This window comes from Dendropsophus ebraccatus, chromosome 2, assembly GCF_027789765.1.
Source record: "Dendropsophus ebraccatus isolate aDenEbr1 chromosome 2, aDenEbr1.pat, whole genome shotgun sequence".
Lineage (NCBI taxonomy): Eukaryota > Metazoa > Chordata > Amphibia > Anura > Hylidae > Dendropsophus > Dendropsophus ebraccatus.
This window is the reverse complement of record NC_091455.1, coordinates 189,736,194-189,760,160: the sequence shown is the minus strand read 5'-3', so window position 1 is coordinate 189,760,160 and position 23,967 is coordinate 189,736,194. Positions and strand designations below refer to the sequence as shown.

Genomic DNA, 23,967 nt, shown 5'->3' with positions numbered 1-23,967 from the left:
CCGTGTCCACTTTTTTATTGATATATATATATATATATATATATATATATATATATATATATACATACCCATGTCCTCCTTTGCTCAGGATCTTTAGATGACCTGTCTTGGTGTTATGTTCCCCGATGCAGTGCCGGCAGAGCTAAGCACGGCCTGAGCGGTAACATCTTCCTGCATGGTTACCTCGGCTGGCAGGTGCAAATAGCAGAACTTATTTTATTGAACCAGACCCAGATTGTGCTGCGAGCAGCTGTGTTATCTTAATGGAGCAGTTAAACTACATTTGTACTAGATGTTGCAGATGCAAATCTTCTCTTTTAATTCTTCATTTTTTACTGTATGGTTTAAATGTAAATATGCTGATTAGAGATGAGCAAGTAGTGAAATATTTGAATTTTTGAATATCGAGTCGAGTAGACCCTGATACTTGACTTTTCAATCAAATATCGAATCCCAGACATGTCCTCTTTAAATTTTCATCTGCCACTTTCAAATGCCCTTAATTACACATAAGGCAGTGTGGGTCTCATGGCACACAAGGAGTATACAGCCGTATACCCTCTCTATGACGTAGCTGAATGTCTTACAGCAGGCGTTCAACTTTTTTTATATTCCGCACAGCACGCAAAAGAGTAGTACCGAGCTTTTATTTTTGGCCTTGGCACACAAGGTGTATACAGCCGTATACCTTATATAGACAGATACACTGCAGCCTATTCCTCACAGTGAATTCACTCCAGCTGCCTGCCTGTCTGAACACACCTATATACTGCTAGCCAGTTTAATAGCAGTATATGTTAAGATAAATGTGTTCTTTCTGTAGCTTTAGCCCCAACAAGGGCTTTTAGGGGTCCCTCCTGCTTAAAATCACCTAATACCTGACTGTCTCTGCTATACACTGTCTCCCTGTCTAGCTTCAAGGAGCATCTGAAATTGAATCTCAAATCACCTATTCTATTACTGTAAAGGTCACATGGTTTAGCCAGCCAATGAATGCAGATGCTTTTTTCCACTTCTTGTGTGCTCCTAGTACCTGTGTCCCCCCCCCCCCCCCCCTGCATAGTTATTGGTTTAAAAGAAAAACGTCAGGGAAGGTGGGAGGGGAATTGAATTTTTTGAATTTTTACTGGGGTGTGGATTGAATACTCGATCGAAATCAAGTATTTCGAATAATGTACTACTCGATGGAATACCTACTCAATCGAGAAGTACTAACTCATCTCTAGTGTTGATTGCTTACAATATGGTATAGAGAGATAGAAACATTATCTAGAAGTGGTTTAACAGTTCCCAAAACTATATCATTATCAGCCACGGGAAAGTCCAATGAAGACAACCCCAGTGAATTTCATCCCAATCTATGAGCTAGAATGGAGAGACATTCTGAAAAACTTGACAAATAACTTGGGGTTGTCCATGTACAACAATAAAATTTAGCATAGCTGAAAATGTAGAATTTATCCATCCATCCCTCTCTCCTTCATCTTCCGTTAAACTTTAATTGACTTGTGTCTTTTTGCTACCTTACTAACTATGTAGCTGCCATTAAATACATTGGCTGGCCAGTAGTGTTGTGCAGACTTAGTGAACTGTTTCGGTTCGGCACCGTTCTCTGAACCTGAACACTTGGAATTTGACTCCTGGTGGCTGGAAAAGTTGGATGCTGCTCTAGGGCTGCAAAGGAAAACATGGATCATCCAACTTCTCCAGTCAGGAGTCAAATGCTGATTCCAAACAGTTTGGCAAGTCTACTCATCATTACCGACCATGCCTTTTTAAGAGCTATACAATAGTATTAGGGATGGTCGGAACCTGCCGAAGTTCGGGTTCGTACGAACCCTGACTCTCTGTGATGATTCCTGCTGTCTTAAACCTCCGTGGAGAGGGTGGATAAAACGGGAAGACCGCCTGGAAAACTGGGATACAGCCTATGGATGTGGCTGCATCCCGATTTTCCAGGCAGTCCTCCCGCTGTATCCACCCTCTGCACGGAGGTTTAAGACAGCGGGAATCAATGCCGAGGGTCCGGGTTCGTACAAACCCGAACCTTGGCAGGTTCGGACCATCTCTAAAAAATATCTTACATATTGCTTATACCAGCCATATGGCTATAATGCTGGACATAAGTTCCTTGGCCAAATTGGGCAGACAAAGATATGTGACCATGTGGAGAAGTACTGCACACATAATAAATCCCTCCGAGTGTCAACCTTACTGCATTTACATGAGTACCAGTGTACCATAATGTAGAAATAATAATGTCAGCTTTATGGCAGATACAATAGCATATAGCAAATACAAAAAGGAAACAGAGTAAGAAGAAGCTAGAGGACGCCTGTGCATGGGCTCCCCACCTGATTCCCATACCAATACGTCTTTGTGTATAGCTAACCCTGTATACCATACCATGATTATTGGACTAGGAATCACATTGTGTCATTAACATATTACATGTTCTTCCCCTGCTAACCCATTAGTAGAGCTATAGTAGGAAAAAAAAACTATTGTACAAGTCTGTAGAACAAGTATAAGGAAAGCAATAATACCAACATGATAATATAAAAAAGAAAATACTGCAGTTTGTCAAACTCACTTCTATCAGTCCCCTACAGCTTGTTATTGGTGTAGTCCCATGCCACTAAATTGTGGTATATGAGCTGTAGCTGGGATAAAAATGGGGAAAAAAAATCTGATACTCACCTGATCCCTTGCAGTATCTTTCCCAAGAGTGTAGTCCTGGCCAAGAAGCACTTTTTCCTTTATTATCTTCATACAAAGTGAGTATACACTCATTGACCAATGACTGAGCAGGCGCTTCATGTCTGTCAATAGGAAATCAGGAATCGCTGGTCATCCAGGATGCATATGGTAGGGTATAGGGAGGAGGTGAGTATCCCTTTTTTTTTTTTTCCAGCTACAGCCTTTCCCTTCACCATTCATTACCAAACAATAGTGATGTGTAGATACATTATGATAGAAAGATAGATAGATAGATAGATAGAGAACCTCTTTATAGGATTATGCAGGTTACATAGACTAAGGTTAGGTATACACAGCAGAGAACAATATAGCCCTACTTTATATACAATAAATGTCCATAATGACAATCATTATATTTCTATCATCCGATCTGCAGAAGCCGCTTCTGTTTTATACTAAACCCATCTAATTCAGCGATCTAATAATCTGTAGTTGTGCCCCCACAGTATGATTTGCGCCTACTGAAGAGGCGTATTTTTCTCGTATCCTTGAAGATGGTTATGAGCGCTTCACCTATTTCATCTATGGCATTTCTATGATTGACAAATGGGGGAAAAAATATTTACTTAAGGTTTAACTTTATTGAAAACTGGACAAGGGATTTTGTCTGGGTAAACAGCGCTGTAATATCAAGTGTTTGAACAAATGAGGGAGGAATTTCTCGCCCACTTCTGGCTGTGGAGATTTCCCAGTTAACATTGATTCTGATTAGAAATAAGCTATTGGATTTGTGATCCGGCGATCGGCAGCCACTTGACTTTTCGAGGTATTGTTGTTGTTCTCATTATCACACGAGAAAGTTTTGTCGAAAAGCAATAAAGCTTTTACAATGGATCTTTGGCAGGAAGGATTTATAGATGATATTTGGAATCAAAATAACAGAAAAGTTTATGACTCATTGATAAATCTTCTGTGCTATTTGCCGGGATCAGAACAAGGGAATTTGCACTTTGATAAGGTGACATTTATCTCATCCATTGCATTTATATTCAGAGTAAAAAATCTCTTAAAACGGCCAAGTGCAGACTGACTATTTGGGCATTAGAGCTGTGCCCAGATAGGGGAGATTTATCAAGCATGGTGTAAAGTGAAACTGGCTCAGTTGCCCCTAGCAACCAATCAGATTCCACCTTTCATTCCTCACAGACTCTTTGGAAAATGAAAGGTGGAATCTGATTGGTGGCTAGGGGAAACTGAGCCAGTTTCACTTTACACCATTTTGTGTGATAAATCTCCCCCTATAGTGTGTATTTCAGTATTTCTCTGAAAATAAGGCCTACCCCTAAAATAAGACTTCAGTAGGCTTGAAACATAATCCCTACTCCAAAAATAAGCCCTACTGACCAGATGCCTGATACTGTTAATCAAGGCCAGACTCCGCCTCCACCTGCTTAAACCAGGCTACAGGGGAGGCAGGAGGGGTAAAAAGAGGCACAGTAGGGGACACTGAATATGGGGAGATGGAGGGTACGTGGGCCACTACAGAGGAGAGGGAGGTATACAGTATGGGGAATACCCGCAAAAGAGTATGTATATAGTATGGGGGCAGACCTACAGAGGGGGGAGGTATACAGTATGGGGAACACCCGCAAAAGAGTATGTATATAGTATGGGGGCAGACCTACAGAGGGGGGAGGTATACAGTATGGGAACTACCTGCAGAGGAAGTATATACAGTATAGGGGAACAACTGCAATGAGGCTATGTATACAGTATGGGAGAAGAACTACAGGGGGGGGTATACAGTATGGGGGAAGAACTACAGAGGGGGGGGGTATACAGTATGGGGACTACCTGCAGAGGAAGTATATACAGTATGGAGGAACAACTGCAATGAGGCTATGTATACAGTACAGGGGAAGAACTACAGAGGGGGGGGGGTATACAGTATAGGGACCACCTGCAGAGGGGGATGTATACACTACAGGGGAACAACTACAGGGGGGGGTATACAGTATGGGGAATACCTGCAGAGGGGGATGTATACACTACAGGGGAACAACTACAGAGGAGGGAGGTAAACAGTATGGGGACAACCTGCAGAAGAGGTGTATACAGTATGAGGGAACAACTACAGAGCGGGGAGGAAGGTATAAAATATATCTAATTAAGATGGAATCGTTCGCACTTAACAAAAATTAGATATCAGCCAAAGTACAAAGTGTAAATAGGGACACTTCTCTCCAAGAGAATTCGCCATTTAGGTTCAAACCTTATGGAACACAAACTGCTATGGAACACAATGTTCCAAAACCTATGGCGCATGTGTGCACTCCAGCCCGCCAACTTCTTGGCTCCATTGTATATAGATAATATATACCGTTTATACCGTTTGCCCCAACCCCACCACCACCGCAAAGCTTGTACTCATTCCTCAAGCCAAAACAGCGCTTACATATTCAAAATCATTTATTAGAATAAAAAAATATATATATAGACATAAACCACATAATAAAAAAAAAAATTGGCAAGCACAGAACCAAGCTCATCCTTCCGCCACCTTAATTGTTCATTTAGCATTTTGAAAAGGTGAGTATTTAATGCTATTCCTTTCTTTCCAAATATTACATTACATGGAGGAATTGCCGACCGGAGATATGCAAATCCGATAGTCTAAAGTAAATGTTTCATAAAATCAATGACTGTTTAAATTGTGGGACTAAATTGTTTGTATATAAATATTACCTTTTATATTCCATTTGAGTTTTATGTAGATGAACACATTACTTTAATGACCTGTATTTGCAGAGTGAGAGAAGAAGATTCTCGGGGAAAAAAAAATAAAAAATTCTCAGCAGCCAGATGGCTGCCTTTTCTAGCATGAGATTAAAAGATGTTTCTAATTCACAGCTCTGCTTCTGAGGCAAATTAATATAGCAAGCTAAATTGCTTGTGTTTTTAGGAATAAAATTTAAAGGGTCCCCCCCCCTCTTTTTTTTTTGTTGTGAAGTGCTTAGTGTCACAGGTTCCTTAAGCAGATTGCTCCTCAGGTACGATGTGGCGGTTTAAAACATTTGGTAATTAATGGGAAGGATTCCGTGGTAATTGACTGCTATGGGAAAGGGAAAATATAATGACTCCTGATTAATCATGAAAAGAGATTCATTGCATAGAGGCAGAACAATAATTGCCCTAACGATGGAGAAATGCTAATTAATGAACAGGACGAGGATGTTAGAAATTAGCTGCAAAATGCCCATTTTATTACAAAAAAAAAAAAAGAAAGAAAAGCGGATTATGGCTTCCTTATTTGTGGAAGGAAGGAAATAGCTAAGAGCAATAATGGCAGATGACCTTTCCTGCCTAGAGGACACTCCTTATGCATGGAGGATCTGGGTCACTACCGGTGGCCAGAGGCGTATACAATATGTGTGTGTTTTATTGTGAGATAACTCGAAGCTTCTAGGCCCATATACAAAATCTGTAACGGGGCCCCCCCACCTACATTGTATCATGATAAAGTATACTTCTTATTTAGGCCACATTCACACAATGTATAATTTCATTAAACAACAAACATTGCAGGTTTGCAAGAACGGACATTATTTAAAGACTTTAATTTACTATGGAATCCCGGCCGCCCAGTGTATACACACTGTATAAACTTCGACCAGGATTTAATGCGGCCGCACAAAAAAACTGACAAAAAATTTTTGTGTATCCGCTATTCATTAAAAATTCACAGTGCAGACAATGTAAAGTGCGGCTCCAGCCGCACTTTACATTGTGTGCTATGGCTAATTGGAACGCGGGCACACCCGCGCATTCCAGTTAAAAAGAAGTGATGTTCATCCGGGCGATACTGCGAATACCGGCCTGGCTGAACTACACAGACAGGGGCCGTTTTATCACATGGCCGGGTCACAGTACGGCCACTGTCTTACAAAGTGTGAATGTGGCCTTAACATGGAGGCTGCTGCTTCTTCGATGTGCAATTTTAGTCAACGTTCACACATAGATATTTTTAAAGCATTTGGACCAAAAGAAGGAAAAAAATGCTTAAAAAAGGCAACATTTTGCTTGTGGTCCACTTTCTCCATCTGCCTATCAATGCTGATAACTTCCAAAGATGAGAGGGATGTGGGAGCATGTTGCGGACATCTGGTGCAAGTGAAAATCACGTCCCCATGCACTGACCAATACCAGCCTAATGTCGCTACAACATTGGTAACATTCGTCCGCAGAAGTATCAGCATGGTAGAAACTTTCCTGCTCTCCAGAGTATGTGTGAACACAGCCATAGGCTTGGTTCACATATAGTATTTTGGCCATCAATATTTTCACTATAACCAGGGGTCAAACCAACACTGAGAAAACCTATATTGGAAAGGTTGCCACCTTTTATTGTGTTTTGGACCCACCTCTGGGTTTGGTAAGACATACAACTAGAGATGAGCAAAGTTGCCGAAAGTTCGGATTTGTAGTATGACTGCTCCATGTTTTCCAGACAGTCTTCGGGCGGCATCCACCTTCTTCAGGTAGCAGGAGTCAAATGCTGAACCTGAATTTTTGACAAGTTTGCTCATCTCTATATATATAACATATAATAAATAGGGTGCAAGTTTGTTTTTGTTATGCCCACAATTATGATGGTCATCAAAAAGTTCAGCCAGATGTTCATGTTTGGTGCAGCTAGGACCACGCCTCTTTTTGCACATGAGACGCCCCCTTTTCATATCTGACAGAAAAGTCTCTAAAATGCATAATCCCAATATGTATATTTTACATGCAACATGCATATTGTTTGCACATCATTTATGTGTTTTTGCCTTTTTTTTTTGCTCATAAACACTTCAAGACTATTAAAAATTGAACACAAAGACCTTATTTGCATAAAATTCCCATAAACGGCATGAAAACACTCCAAAAATGCTCATTAATGCATGCATAAAAATTCTTCAAAAAGGAAAAAAACACATGAAAATATAAGGCTCAGTATGCATGTAAAACAGAAGTATTTGAAGCCCCATAATACATTGTGTGTATATCGCCCAAATCATACTATACTCATTTTGATTATTATGTACAGATCAGTCCAAAAAAAAGTTAGGAAAAGGATGTGCAGAAGCATCAAGGAGACGTTATTGTGATTGACTCAACACTTGCTCATACTCCACTGTTCTAACAAAAAGTGTTAGTGTTGCCCAAAGCAATGTTTTTTTTCCTTTGGCCAAGGTCAAAAAGAGAAAACCGATCCCGTTGTTGCTGCTGGCGATACTGTCACATTTGGTTAGAAAAGTTTTCGTGAATAAAGACCTTTGCATATCCTAGGTAATATTGCTTCTTACTGAAAGAACAAGAAAGCCCTTAAAGGTTTGGAGCTGTGAGATATTATTATGATGATGGATAACAATAGTAATAATAATAATAGTTATTAGTAGAGTAAATATTATTTCTGCCATCAAGGAAATTATTCTTCTCGGCATTTGGATGAATATTATTTCCCCAGTATTTCATGTCTTTTTATTTATTAACGTTTGTGGATATAAAGTTAAAGAGGTGTATCAGCTCCTCTTCTTCTGTAGGGAAGGTCAGGAGTTTAATGTAGGTGCATAAGTGCCAGGATCCCAGGTAAGTATGTCATACAAAAATAGTCTAGCAGCAGCAATAAATCCATTGAAATCCCAGCTTTTAGAAACAAACATGCACATCAAATCCATGTTTTCTGGCAATGTTTTTGTGTTATGGGGATGGTTGTTTCCTGGAGAGGTTGGTGACCAAGCAATATTATCAGGTGTTCTCAGATGGGAGCAACTATTTCATTCCTTCTTCTGCTGGTCATGGAGACCCTTATGAAAGTAACATTCAACGGAGAAAGTGGACTGTTCCATCTCTTGGCCCACTGTTTTTGTATAAAAAGAAATTTAGTGGACCTTTTTGAATTTTTATTGGTACCTGATACATGATTTTATTACTATGTGTACAATTCTTACTCCTGTCATTACATGTATTGGATGTAGCCTTGTATGGAACTGGATGTGAATAAAATTTTGTTTAAAAAAATAAAATAAATCCAACTGATGCGTTTGAAGCCCATGCTGCGCCCTTACTCAACATGTTTGTTTTTAAAAGTTGTCTCTAACAAAGCAATGAAATTTAATGGATTTTGGACTTTATAGAATGAGTTAGGAAATAAAAGTTCTCTGTTGCTGATCTATTACTTGCTGCATTAATAACCCCCTACCCCCTCTGCATGTGCAATGTCAAAGGCATCATGGAAATATGGGCTGTATTATGATGGCCATATCAGAGGGACAGAAGGAATCAAGATGGCAGACAACCTATAGGTGGCACCTCAACTTAAATAAGTATATACCCACATACAAACAGTGAAACAGTACATTGCAGCCACTAAAACTGTAAGTAATGCAAGAAGGTTACATGCCCTTTGTAGTAGTTCTACATTCTGGATAATAGAATGGAGGAAAACCCTTTATTACTTTCAGATACCCTGGTAAGGCATATGCAGAAGGAATGTCTAGGGAAACAATTCCCTATAGGATGAGTGACACTCAAGTTTGCTAATTTTTGGGTTAAAGTGTCCCTGTTGTTATAACTTTCAAAAATCTAAATCAACAGTAGATGTGATATAAAGCAAGTCTGCATTTTACATTCATTATTTTTTTGTTGTTATCGTGCTGTAAAACAAAGCTGTACTTACCAGAAATCCAGGTCCTGTCTCCTGAAGGCAGATTTTCTGACTTGTGCTGGTTTAAAAAAACAGACTAAACACAGGAATTCCGGCCAGTACAGAGAGTCACGGCTCAATGTGTCCATCAATCACATGACTGCTTTCTTTCTGTGAGTGCTCAGATGGCCGGAGATACACAGGACTTCCTGTTTTCTGACTCTTGTCAGAAAACAGGAAGTGCCGTGTTCTCCTCGATATATATATAAAAAAAATGAATGTATATCGCAAACTTGTTTTATATCACATCTACTGTTGGTTTAGATTTTGAAAGTTATGACGACAGTGACACTTTAAATATAAAGGTTTTTTTCAAAGTTAGTATACTATAGACAACTGCTTATCTCCAGCTGTCATTCAATTACAAGTCCTAGCATACTCCTGAGTCCTGGCAATTCTCGCTCCATAGCTCCGGACACCCCGTATGTTTCTGATTTTGTCAGCAGGTACCTTAAGTTCTTTCACTAGAGCTGCAGTTTGTAATCACCTGATTCTGTATTTTCTGACCGGTGTAATTTCAATTTCTTTGTCCAGATGGAATATCCTGGGGTTACAGGGTGCTCTTCTTAGTCACTTCATCGAGCCTATTTACGTGCACAGCATTATCGTCGGCAGCCTACACCACACAGGCCACCTGTCCAGGGTAATGAGCCACAGAATAGAAGAGATTGGTAAATTGCCAGCTCCGTATCGGCATAATCATCCTCTCCTTAGCGGTAAGCAAATACCTTTCTTGTAGACAAATGACATGGTTCCCTTCCGTTCTTCTAAACCGTAGTAATTGTGCAAGAAGCCTGCATGAAGGTTAATCAAGGTCAAGCAGCTACAAGCCTTTCCTTCATTATGTATTATTTACCGAAGACCCCTCTCATACCTTCACTTTCATCCCCCCGTAGGCTAATGTCTTGTGAATTGAATATACTGTATCTACTTCTTTTCAAGCATGCATTTTCAATTAATACTGAGAATGATTCAGAACTATATTATACACAAGCCCTACCTCCTACAACATGTAGCGTGATCATATTATAGCAGGTGTTATGTTCCTAAAGGAAAATATATTTCGCTCCTTACTTCCTTTGTCTTTATTCTTTTATGCTTTCCGTATCATTGACAAAGGCCCAGATATCATATAGTCCACCATTGTTTGTTTCTATGTTTATATATTGACTTATTTTACAACTTGTTTATTATACAGTATCCTGTAAATATTGTAAGTATTTCTATAAAATATATATATTTATATAATATTTATATTATATACATATTAATATTTATTATATTTATTTTTATATTATATAATTAATTATTTATATTATAATATATATATATATATATATATATATATATATATATATATATATATGTAAGTATTTCTATAAAATATCTATATAGCGCTTAAGTTTTAGTACTGTACTTTTGCCGGAAAAAAAAATATATAGTTTTTCACCTACAGAGCTTAATCTTGTAGGATAACTCATGTTTACATTATTTTAATCCTTTTTTATCCATTTTTGATGAATGAACAATAGTTTTTTTTTATTATTTTAGTTCCATTTATACCGTTCCAAAATAAAGGTATTTTTTTAGTGTCAAACAAATCAAATTTATTGTAGTGCAAAAGAATGCAAAGTACAAGAATGTGGCCTAAACATGGCCTGTATGAATAAACAGTCAAATAGGTGTGTCAGAGCGCAATCTGACAATCAGGTTTAAATTATACATATCATGAGCCCAACATGTAAAACAATATAACAACAAAGACTAGGGAGAGAGGAGACAGGGTAGTTTCATGTAGTGATATAATATGATAGGTCCACTACATGAGCAGACATATACTAGGGTGCCCAAAGCCTCTCGCCAAAATAAAGGTATTTTTAAGGAAAAACTTTTTGGGGATTTACTTTTTTATTTTTATACTTTTTAACAAAATATTTTTTCAGAATTGGCACTCTGTGATCGAATCATGGAGGTACCAATGGGGGGAAAGAAACTATTGTCATTTGACAACTGAGCGCCCGCTAAACCAGTCACAGGATGACCATGCTGGACTAACACTGAGTCACATACTCAACAGAGTCAATAGGGACCAAATTACCAACTAAAGCCTCTGACTCCATAGAGTTAGTCTTGAGCAAGTGCTTGTTACTCAATTAGAGCATTTTTCAATGCTTTAGTGCTGGACACGAGTAATGAACCCCATTGAAACCAATGGGATACTTGAGCCTTTACCCCGATTCCCCCTGCTCGGCAGAACAGAGGGGGGCCTGGTTAAGCTATTACATTTCTTTCGTTCAAATTTTTGCATTTTTCATCCATTGAAATATCCTTTGAAATATCAAAAATTAGAACAAAAAAAATGCAATAAGTTTGTGCAAGACACATTAGATGCATTTTTTTTTCCATTCTAATTTTTGGATGTTTTTTTACACATCCCTTCAAGGGACAAAATATACAAACTTTTTAAAGAAAAAAAAACAATAGGGTGTTAGATATAAGTGATGGCCGAACAATGCTTCCTCTGTCAGTTATTGAAGGCCACCTTTACCCAGGCACCACAAGGTGCTTGGTCGTGCATTAAGCTCGATCGAGCACCCCGATGCTCATTCGTGCACTCTGCTCGACCGAGCATGCTTGCTCACCAATACATAGTGTTCTATCTATAATATAGGAAGAAACAGCTTTTATAGTATGAAAATTATCCTCATAATAGTTGACAGTTAAGTCACATGACAGAAAGACTTTCTGCAACATCAGCCTTAAAGGAACATATTGTATAGTAAGTCTTGATGCATGCGGCATTTAGTGTACATGGGCTTCTCAGGGAGCTTGCACACCATGCGCGCGCATGGACTATATCAGTCTGACACTCACCATATTCTAATTAAACAAAATTAGTCATAGTACTCCAAGATGTCACATGTGATCTTGATAGAATGATTCTAATTATCTGGCTGTATGTGAAACCCTTCTGGATAATTGGCACTTAAGCCATGATGCTTACAGAGCTAATAACTAGTTAATATCCACTCTGCGCAAAATATTCAATAGCATAAATCCATTTCTCAAGTGTATTTCTATATGGTGCAATGATAACATCTCCCCAACAGGATGTGCTAACAATCTCATGAATATTACAGACTGGAATAAAGTCACAAGCTTACTCTATAAGTTTGAAGAATAGACAAGGGTCTGTGTTGATCCAGAGGAAGGCAAAAGAAAAAAAAAACCCTATCCAATAATAAATCCCTGGATCAATGTCCCACCTTAAGATTATTTTTTTTTCAGGAAATGTATCCAATGAATTCAATAAATCAGTCATCACATCACGTGGCAGAGAGTTCGATAGTCTCACTGCTCTTACAGTAAAGAATCTTCATATGTAGTGATGTAGTGTAAACCTTCTATCTTCTCTAGATGGTAGAGTATGCCCACTCATTATAGTCACTTGCCTAGGTATAAAGATATCTGTACTGTCCAACACGTGTTTGTTTATGGTAATACGACCCCCTTTGCTGTCTTTTGTCATTAAAAATATTAGACCCAAATTTCATAATTAGTTCTGCAATCCACCTATTCCTTCTATTACCTTGAACGCCATCATTAGGAAAGCAACAGGTTATATGTACGGTAGTTTGTAGCTCTCCCTTCTATGAGAAATTCTGGCTTGGTATTAAATCCCCAATCATGTTTTAAGGCTCTTTAAGGGTGGAACATTAATTTGAAGAAAATCTGCCTCCAGTAGGGGGCAGTTTAGAGCAAGTTATTCCAATTCTCGCTACTTTGAGCAACTTTGCATACTCTTTTCCCCCAAGGAACATTGCATAGTTTATAGGATTCCATATGCTAGTGTCTCTTTAAGGAAATGCACTACCCCCTCTATAAGCAATATAAGGGCAATCTCATTAATACATATGTTACCACGTGTGAAGGATCATGAGCAGTACAGGTTTTCTATGAGGATTTGCTACTGTTTTGGACAGAGGTGGCAGCATAGAGCACCAAGGAATTTTCGTAAGATGCCAGATGTTTTAATATATATATATATATATATATATATATATATATATATATACATATATATTGACATGAGTAAAAATATGTATCATGAACAGAGATGAGCTAAAACAAGATTTGTTACAAAAGTTCTGAACGAGTTCGTAAAATTTAATACACATAAAAAACAAAAAAGAGCTTATGTTTACCTTTCTGTGCTCCTCTGATGTCCTCCTACAGATCTCTGCTGTTCCTAACTCAGACGCAACTTGTGCACGATCATAATAAGCTAGTGTTGAGCGAGCATGTTCTTCCACCTGATGGTGTTCCAATACTCTGTTCAAAGTGTAAATCTCCTTGCACGATAGACGTGATCACCACATATGCCGAGTGCCCCTTCCTCAGACAGCTTCTTTTGTGTATATTTACTTATCACAGCCCGTTTTCATTCCAGTTTTGTGGTAGGAAACAAAAAAACTGCAACATTGGAAGGGAAACATGCTGTCATAAGTAAATATGCATAAAATAAGCTGGCTAAGGACGAAGCACTCGTCATTCACAGTGATGGCATCTATGCCAAGCTAGCAATACAGAAAATATAACTTTATGCAAATACCCATTCCCTTAAAATAATATAATTTATATTATTTTATCCAATTAGGCAGTTGCATACAATTAATTTTCTACATGCTAGCTTTACATAGACCAAATCCCTTTGTATGCCGATTGCTTTCTCCTCTGCCAGCTTCTTTTGTGTACATTTACTTATCAAAGCATGTTGATAGCATGTTTTTGTTATTTTAGTGTAGTTCAGTTTGGACAAACCTTAACCTCTGCAGAAACCAGTTGAACTAAAACTTTGAAAAGTTTGATCATCTCTAATTATGAGCCATAATCAATCATTTCTATATAATGGCAATATTTCTGTAAGCGTCACGCACGTGTCATTGACACTGTTATCGTACAATATGTACAAGTTAGCTTTTAAAATAAATATTCTTCTCCAATGAAATTAAAAGTATTTATAGCCGCCTCTTCGAGCCGCTATGGCCATAATTACAGCATTTCTACTCTCTATAACCAATTAACCCCCCGGTGGTTTCCTTAGCTAATATGAACAAAGTATAGGCACATTCAGATAAATTACTGAGATACAGTCACATTTTTTGGATGAGATTTACACATAATATTATCCAGCAATATTATATAGACACAGATGAGCGTATTTAGAAAAGAATTCTAATATTTTATGCTGCAAAGGACACTTTGGTGTCTAAGTTTAAAATACAGATCAGCGCACGTGTAACAATGGCGAAAGTAATTACATAATGTGATAGGTTTCAAAAATTCTACATATAGGAATAGGTTTGCAAAGTCCCTATGGCTCCAGACTATAAAGTTGTAGACTCTCTAAGTGTCACCAGATGGTGGTTGATACTGTGCCATATTATTAGGGTTTATTCTTCCTCGGAAGCATTGCTTCTAGGCAAGAATATGTCTGTATTATGGCAGCCAGTCGAGCATGCCATTATTTTTGTGTCAGATTCATTCATAATCTAACAGAAAAGATCTGAGGCATATGGAGGTGCATTAGGGCTCCTTAAAGGGGTTATCTTGAATTAGAGAAACACGGTATCTTTCTTTGCACTATGTGCTTTTGCAGCTCAGTTCTATTGAAATAAATGGAGGCGAGTTGTTATACCACACACAACCTAGGGGGCGATGCTGTTTTTGAAAGCAAGCAACCATCTTTCCCTTTAAACTGCTATTATCACTCTAAACAGTATGCAGTATAAGGCTATGTTCACACTACTTAAGAGACCGGCCGTCCCGTGACCCGACTGGGTCACAGAACGGCCAGTCTCTGCTAAGATCATCCCGGCCGGTACTACAGTCTTTCCCATAGAAGAATAGGCAGTGTTCCACATTGTTGTCGATAGCAACAACGGCCGTACTTTTACGTAGTGTGAACATAGCCTAAGAGTCTCTTACACAGAAAGAATATTGTACGAAAAATCGCTTTATTGTTCAAATATAACCAATAAACTTTGTGTGTATATGCAGGCAATGATCGAACCACTAACGAAAATTCATTCGTATGTACACATCCTTTGTTTGTGTTTAAAGTATACAAACAATCATAACTACGATTAAAATTGGTGTTCACACTAAGTAATATAGGTGGAATTCCACCACGGAATCCCGCATGCCTCAGTGCCTCTATGGAATGGCGAAAAGTGACGGAAGCGGAGGTGCCCGAGCCATCCCATAGAGACACTGTGTCACACTGAGACTAGCGGGATTCCGTGGAGGAGAGCTCCGCCTGTTTTACTCTGGTACTATGGTGAATAATTTCCCAAAAGCATCATTTGATTACCGGTGGCTGAAGAAGTTGAATAGCCATAGCCATAGGCTGTATCCATGTTTTCCAGGACTCCCTAGGGCTGCATTCAACTTCTTTAGCCACTGGTAATTAAATGCCGCACAATTGGGTTTGGACGAACGCAAGCATGGTCAAGATGCTCTCATCTCTAAGCACAGGACATTAGCTAGTGCTATACAATGGAGAATGCCTGGACTGCAGACATACATCCTGAGGTAATGTTCAGAAGCTGTATGAGACTGGCCGGTCCGTGACATGGCCAGGTCACGGAACGACCGGTCTTAGAAAAGATCATCCCGGCACGGATGATCCGCTCGCAGCCGCATCAGAACTTTCTTAGCCAACACTATATACATTAACAGAAATAAATTTGTGGTTATATACAGACTGAAAAACCAGCCAACTTTGTGTCAATTACCACCAGCAGATGTGTTCAACATCCATCATGTCACAACTAGTTTTTATCTGGATATATCTACATTTAGATTCTATATAGGATGACGCACAGGAGTTTCCATGGAGTGAAACGTCAAAATAATTCAAAAAAATTTCTGAATCGTAGATTTTTAGGATTTCTTTATTCCAAGAAAATAAAAGTGTTTAGAGGGACCAGTGTTCAGCATATTACTTCCTCCCTGGCAGACAACATGGAGGCTAGAAGTAGCCTGGCATTACTGAAAGGAAGAGTAAAAGGGGACTGGCAACAAGTATAAAAGCCTTGTCTGTGGGCAGAAGTTCATAACCATGGCACCATGGCACCCAGGGCAGAACCCACCAAGCCCCCGATAAAGAATCGCTGCCCACTCGTCTGCACGCACAATATGCAAATGAGAAGAGGTCAGCTGTCCATAGGAAATCACTGAAACAGTGAGATTAACAGCAGCTTGACCTTAGATTAACACTTCCGGCATTACAGAGCACAGAAACAGCTGCCCAGGAAGCTAGAGAGAAAGAGAGAGAACGTCTCACACAGTTTTCTGTGTCTTCAGCAGAAAGCAGCAGCTGAGAACTGGGGGACGGAGACTGAATAGATAATAACAAGTATGGAATGAATTGTTAGCCTTCAGGAGGGGAATGATTCAACAGGTATTTTATCTGACCAGAATACCACTTTAATATTTCCCAATTTTGGACATTCAGTTAAAATAACCAATATGTGAACAGGGTTTTTTTTTTTTGCAAAAGCCGGTCGGAAATAATGAGCATGTTTATTATTTCAAAGGTCGTAATTAGTTACGGCCATCATTGTATTCTGTGTGTGCACTGCCGGCCAGTTTCCCATTGACTTCAGTGGAACACATTATTACATCGAAAACAAGGCCGTAAATTTACCTCAACATTCCAGCTGTATTTTGATATTATTTTACTGTGTGTGAAAATTGCCTCATTTATAACTTTGTATAGTAGCTTATGATTTAAAAAAACTGCACTAGTAAACAATTGAGGATTCACGCTGCTAAGTATACATAACAGCTCGATGTGCTTATAATAGCTGTATGCTGTGCACATTGAATAGACCAGTATACGAACTTGCAGTAAATACTGTGAAATAACAAAGTCTAGTGGGAAAGTGTTTATTTTAAATTCAAACAATTTGCTGTCCCCCCAAAAAGTCTTGCAACTAAGGGTACTATTACACGGAGCGAATTTAACGATTAACGACTAACAATAAACGATCGCAAACGAGATTGTTTATCGATTACCTGAAATCATTCACCATATTAGGGTGCATTTACACAGAAAGATTTATCTGACAGATTTTGGAAGCCAAAGCCAGGAATGGATTTGAAAAGAGGATTAGGGATGGTCCGAACCTGCCGAGGTTCAGGTTCGTATGAACCCGAACACTCGGCAGCAGATTCCCGCTGTCTGCCCACTCCATGGAGCGGGCGGATACAGCGGGAGTAACGCCTGGAAAACTGGGATACAGCCTATGGCTATGGCTGTATCCCAGTTTTCCAGGCGGTCCTCCCGCTAGATCCGCCCGCTCCACGGAGCAGGCAGACAGCGGGAATCATTACCAAGGGTTCGGGTTCATACGAACCCGAACCGAACTTGGTTCGGACCATCCCTAAAGAGGATAGATCCTAGTCTTTCCTTTATGACCTGTTCCCTGTTTATAGTCTGTTCCTGGTTTTGGCTTCAAAGATCTGTCAGATAAATCTGTCTATGTAAACGCACAATTACACAGAACGATAATCGTTCGTTACGATCGTTACTACGATTGTTATTGCTATCGTTACTATGATCGTTTACTCCTTCTGATCCCAGCAAAACAATGAAAAATGTGCAATTACACTGAACCATTAGTAAAAAAAAATGCAGAACTTAAGCGAACAAATGTGGAATTACACAGAACGATTATCGTTTAAATTCGAACGATTTAATGATTTTTCACACGATAATCGTCCCGTGTAATAGGGCCCTAAGACTACGTGCACAGAGAGCAAAACTGGTGTTCCGCCGCGGAATGCCGCCAGCCTCCCTGTCATAATGACAGTCTATGGGAGGCTTGTGCGCCTCCTCGCTCTGCGCTGAAGAATGAACATGTTCCAGCTCAGAATGCAGAAGCATGAGCAGCACGATGGAGCACTAAATAGACCAATGAGAATGCGAAGTTAAAACCGACAGCATACGTAAGGCAAGCATTAACTATATATTGTCTATGGTGTTTTATTTTTATATGTCATGACCGGTACACTTCAAAAGAAATTATCGTAACATTACCGTAATTTATCTAAGAGCCGTTTATAAATCACTGCTACTAGTAGGGGGTGTGCTGGGTTGTTTTACTTTCCACTGGAGCAAATGAGGCTCCATCCAGGAGATGTGAATTTGATGGGCATGTGTCTTTTTTCCAACCTATGTAACTATGTTAATGGAAGTCATTAAGGCCTGGGAATAAATGGCTGATCGCTTGATAATTTACACGGTCAGAGTCTAAAGATATCCATTTATAAATCATATTGGATATGCCGTAACCATCCTATTTTAAGGTTTAAGCAATTTCCGTTGAACTATGTGATCGGTGTAATTACTGGACATGTAGCCGCCTCTGATTACTCCCACGTCTTTGGACTCTATTGAGTCATTCGTATCACAGTCAGTCACCATCACGGCCCTGGTTGAGCAAATTCATCCAGATACTTTAACAAATATTTTCTGCAGTTCTTCTTTGTTTTATGAAGTAAAACTTTGGCTGGTAAATATATTTTCCTGTTGTCTTGCTTTCATAAAATTTCATATCTGTGGGGAATTTACATCATTTTATTCAGCACGAATGCAGCATGACAAGGTCTACAGGGAGAAGATGTTGCCTAATCTGTTTTATTCTGTGTCTCTCGTGTGCGTGCGGAGTGTCTGTTAATTCAGTTCACATTTACGTCTTCGATTCCTGATTGATCTCTCCGCATCTGTATTTCATCTGTGTCCTGTGGCTATCGGTATATGGGGGAAGAACCAAATTCATTGTGGCTGTCATGGTGTTAAGTCTAGAGAACATTCCGGCTATCACTTCCCAGCTGCATGTACGTTCCTGCTGTATGTCAACATAGGTATCACAGAAATGTAGAAAGGTTCACCGGCACTGTTCCCAAGAAACCCTTGGTTGGACTTTGAAACGGATGCGGACCCGCAAACAAATTGCACCGGGGTGCACCTCTAGAAGTAGACGTAATTCATGTTAGGTAAATAAATGAAAGCTGAGGGCACTCACCAGATCGTTGTGATACTTCTTTACTTCATCCCAACTTAGGTAAAACCTTTCGTTGACACACATCTTGGGACGGCAGACGCCACAATCCTACATGTACAACTCACACATGACGGCCATTTCGCGCTCATGTGCATGTTCATCAGCTGATGATTATGGCGCATCAGCTGATGAAGCGCGCACGGGCGTGAAATGGCCGTCATATGTGAGTTGTACATGTAGGATTGAGGCATCTGCCGTCCCATGATGTGAGTCAACGAAGTGTTTTACCCATGTTGAAATGAAAAGTAAGTATCGCAACAATCCGGTGAGTGCCCTCAGCTTTCATTTATCTACCTTACATGAATCATCTTAGGTATCATTTAGTATTTCGGGACCATACATTCTTAGTGAGTGTAGAGTAACTATTGTAGGAGGTCCTTGGTTTTACATCCAAATTGCGGTCAAATTAAACTACATTATGAAGACAGTTCTTCTAGGCTTATGGGAGAATATAAAGATTTCCTAATAGCTCAAAAAGTATTTACCATCTAGGCAAGTCCTATGGCTATTCTGTGGCTCGGGACAGTGGCCGAGCAACTGGTAGACCCTCTTGGTTTAAAAATAGTTTGTTGTGGGGGGGTTGAACCAATACCAGGAGAGGAACACTATTTTTATTTTTCATATAATCTTCTTACTCAGTGTATGCACTTAAAGGGAATCTGTCACTAGGTTTATGCCACCTTGACAGAAATTACAGAAATGCTGAACAGATCGGTGTATTGCTTACATCATTTTGTTCAGCCGTTCTCCTAATATGCAGGAGAATAGGATTCTTACCACGCCCCTCCACCCGCTCTCCAGTTGCTGATTGATAGTTGACTGCCTATACACAGCATGGATAGATAACTGCCAATCAGCAGCTGGTGGGCGGGGTTTGAACAATGAGGATTACTGGACTCATGCACATAATGGAGAGGACTACTTATTGTCTATGTTATTCAAGAGGATATCTCTGAATCCCCTGCACAGAACAATGTAAGTGATACATAATGCTGTTCAGCTTCTCTGTCACTAGTTTATGCAGCATAAACCTACTGACAGAGTGTCTTTAAGTTTATAATAGGCTGTATGTATGTCCAACTTCTCCAGCTGCCAGTATTAAAATGGCGAATGATCAGATTCGAGCATGCTTATCTCTAGTCACCGTCTAACCCTAGAACCAGCACATAGAAATATTGATACATATGCTCCTTGCTTGTCATGATAATGGTTTGATAGGGTAGACTTAGTATTTGATAGCTGTTGACCCCAAAAGCGCACATAGACCTAGAGCCAGCCCATTAACATTAAAGCATAACTGTCATTTAAATGTACATTTTTTTTAGGAATCAATAAGTATGAATAGTACAAGCAATTTTAAGAAACTCTGTAGTAGGTTTTATTAAGCATTTTATTCTTCTGTACTCAAAAAGCAGTTTTCCCTCTCACTTTAGAAGGGGCCGAGGGGGATGAGTGAGCACAAAGAAGAGAAAAGTCATCCCTGCACAAAACATCATCCTGCAATCTTTTCTCACAAAGCTCCAAGATAAACACCAACCTTTCTGACATCTGAATCCAGCGTTTTATCTGCCCAGACAGTCTCCAAACGGCCAAGCTACTTGTCTGCTCTTCCTGCTTACTCATCCCCCTCGTCCTCTCAACCCTTCATAGGTTATAATGGGACTTAGTAAACCCGTCTTCACTTTGCTCCTCTGTAATGTAGACCGCTTTGCCTGATAATGCACAGATAAGAAGTCAGGGGGAGGAGAGGTAGGAAAACAGCTTTTTGAGTACAGAAAGAGGCTTTTTTTCCGAATAAAACCTATTACAGAGTTTCTTAGAATCATTTGTACTATTGATTTCTGCAACAGAAAATTAAATGACAGTTACACTTTAAGCTATCATGGAGGTAACTCCTCACCCCTGATCAGGCGGCTAAATTGTCTACAAGACTATAAAAGAAACTAAATGGAGCGATTGCAAGAATAAGGTATACGCACACTACGGAATACGTTTGGAGACTTAAAGTGGATTCTGCCACATGGCCTCCTCTTGAAGTTTCACCCATCCATGTCAATTCTTTGGGTGGACGGCGGAATTCACCGGCGAATATCATTGAGTTATGGGACGGGTGGAAATTCAAGCGGAGGCCGCGCAGCGGAATCTGCTTGAAATCTCCACACGTATTCTGTAGTGTGCACATACCCTAACATAGAAATACATACATTGTAAATGATAATGATAAATTCTTACACAATGAGATATGTGTACACACCTGTCAAGATATATGATCCAAACATGAGTACTGCTCCCTCTGCCTCATTATGTCCTCAATAAAGACTCCATTTTGTGGATGCCGATCTCGCGCAAGATAAATACCACATTAGTTTGGAAGTCTCCGTTATCATCCTTGGCCCTGTCTAGATTATTTGCAATGACAACGATGTACAGTGTTGCTTGATTCTGCCACTAACATGGCTGTTAAATAAAGAAAGCTGCTATCATAACAAGCTTAATAACGTGTCACTTGCCGAGCTTTCCTTATAATTAGCAAGCTCCAGAGACGAGATTAAAATCTGCATAAACACTTCATTTCCGTCATCTGCATAAGCGTGTTTAGCAATGGCTGCGGACGCTGTTTACCACTGTCACTTCTTAGCATGGCTCGTGATTGCATTCGCTGAGTCTCTTTGGCTAAACAAAATATGAAGTTCGGTGCAATTCTCAGCAGAATTGACTCTTCCTATTTTACAGTATGTGTTAATCATTCTATTTGGATGTTTCTTAGTTAAAGGGGTATTCCCATTTCATTGTCATCTCCCATCCACAGGATAGGCAATGAGAGGCTGATTTGGTGGTGGTGGGGGGGGGGGGGTTTCACTCATTGGGATCCCCCACACACACACACACACACACCAATCAAATTATCCCTGAAATGATTGGCCAATCCTCCGATAGGCACCACACCTTGTATGCTTTGCCAGAGCTCCTTAAAGCGAATGTACCAGCAGGTTCATCGCTTTAAGATTTTAACATCAATAGATCAGCACCGGTACGGGGATGCTGGTCCTGCGGTCCTTTTTTGAACCGCAGCCCGATTCCTGTGCATGGCGCCAGTCTCTTTCCCAGTCATCTGGCTCCAGTGCTTTAGGCCAGCTGGTGACTGGGAATAGATCAGCGCTGTGCATCGGGCGGTGGTTCAAAATAAAGATTGCCACTACACCAAGTATGCTCTGGCAGCGCCCCCTACATTCAGAGATTGGTGTGGGTCCCCAACAGATGAAAACTTTTGATGTGTCTTTACCACATATTAAAAGATTTTTTTTTACTGTCAGTAATGCTTAAAAAATTAGGCTGCCACCAATTTCACCTACCCTCTCTTATGGGGTGCTATAAACAAAGCCCAAGGGCCTTAAAGGGGTACACCGAAAAAAAAATATTTCAAATCAACCTGTTTCAGAAAGTTATATAGATCTGTAACTTACTTCTATTTAAAAATCTCCATTCTTCCCATAGTTATCAGTTGCTGTATGTCCTGCAAAAAGTGGTGTTTTCTTTCCAGTCTGACACAGTGCTCTCTGCTGCCACCTCTGTCCGAGACAGGGACTATCCAGAGCAGGAGAGGTTTTCTATGGGGATTTGCTACGGCTCTGGGCCGTACCTGTCTCGAACAGAGGTGGCAGCATAGAGCACTGTGTCATACTGGAAAGAATACACCACTTCCTGCAAGACATACAGCAGCTAATAACTATGGGAAGACTTGAAATTTTTAAATTGAAGTAAATTACAAATCTATATAACTTTCTGAAACCAGTCGATTTGAAAGAAAAATATTTTTGCCAGAGTACCCCTTTAAGGGTGAGCATCCACCTACTGTATCTATCCACATTTATGTATCCTCTTTTTCTTCTTCTCTACAATGCAACCAGACAAAGGGAACGTATAACTGTACTGGTGACATAACCCCTTTTAGATGGTGAGTTTTTAGTTCTAACTTTTTTTTTTTAAAGCCAACTTTTAATTAATACAGCGCCCCAATTCCACCTATCTACACAATGCAGCATACACTATAGTAAAATCCTTATAAATTTGGTCTCTTTGAATATAAGACAAGTGATTATGAGTTGAATCATCTGCCTCATATGCCGTTGCTAAAGCTCACCTGAACGCTGACAGATGAAAAATACAGCACGGCGTCCAAGGGATTTATCTGCGAAAATATTTTCATCTTAAAAATGTCACTGCAAAACTAGATTAATTTTGCAGAACATGAGTAAAGCTTTGATAAATCCCCTGCAAGATGTCTTCTGCATAAATTAGACTAGGTCACATAAGAGACAGCGGAAGGCAGACCGCTCGCATCTTCTATTACATTTACATTTCACTAAATTCCGTATATTAGGGCAA

The 23,967-nt window shown here is 39.6% G+C and overlaps 1 protein-coding gene across 4 annotated transcripts in view; it reads left to right on the top strand.

Annotated features, from left to right (window-relative positions):
- The window catches only part of ADARB2 (adenosine deaminase RNA specific B2 (inactive)), a 471,923-nt gene that overhangs the window by 433,972 nt on the left and 13,984 nt on the right, over positions 1-23,967 (top strand). For 3 of the 4 annotated variants that reach the window (XM_069958929.1, XM_069958928.1, XM_069958930.1), the window contains one exon: positions 9,983-10,164. The exons of the other annotated variant lie outside the window; for it this stretch is intronic. In XM_069958929.1, the coding sequence (XP_069815030.1) occupies positions 9,983-10,164 (182 nt within the window). The remainder of the gene's footprint in view (positions 1-9,982; positions 10,165-23,967) is intronic. 4 annotated transcript variants of the gene reach the window in all.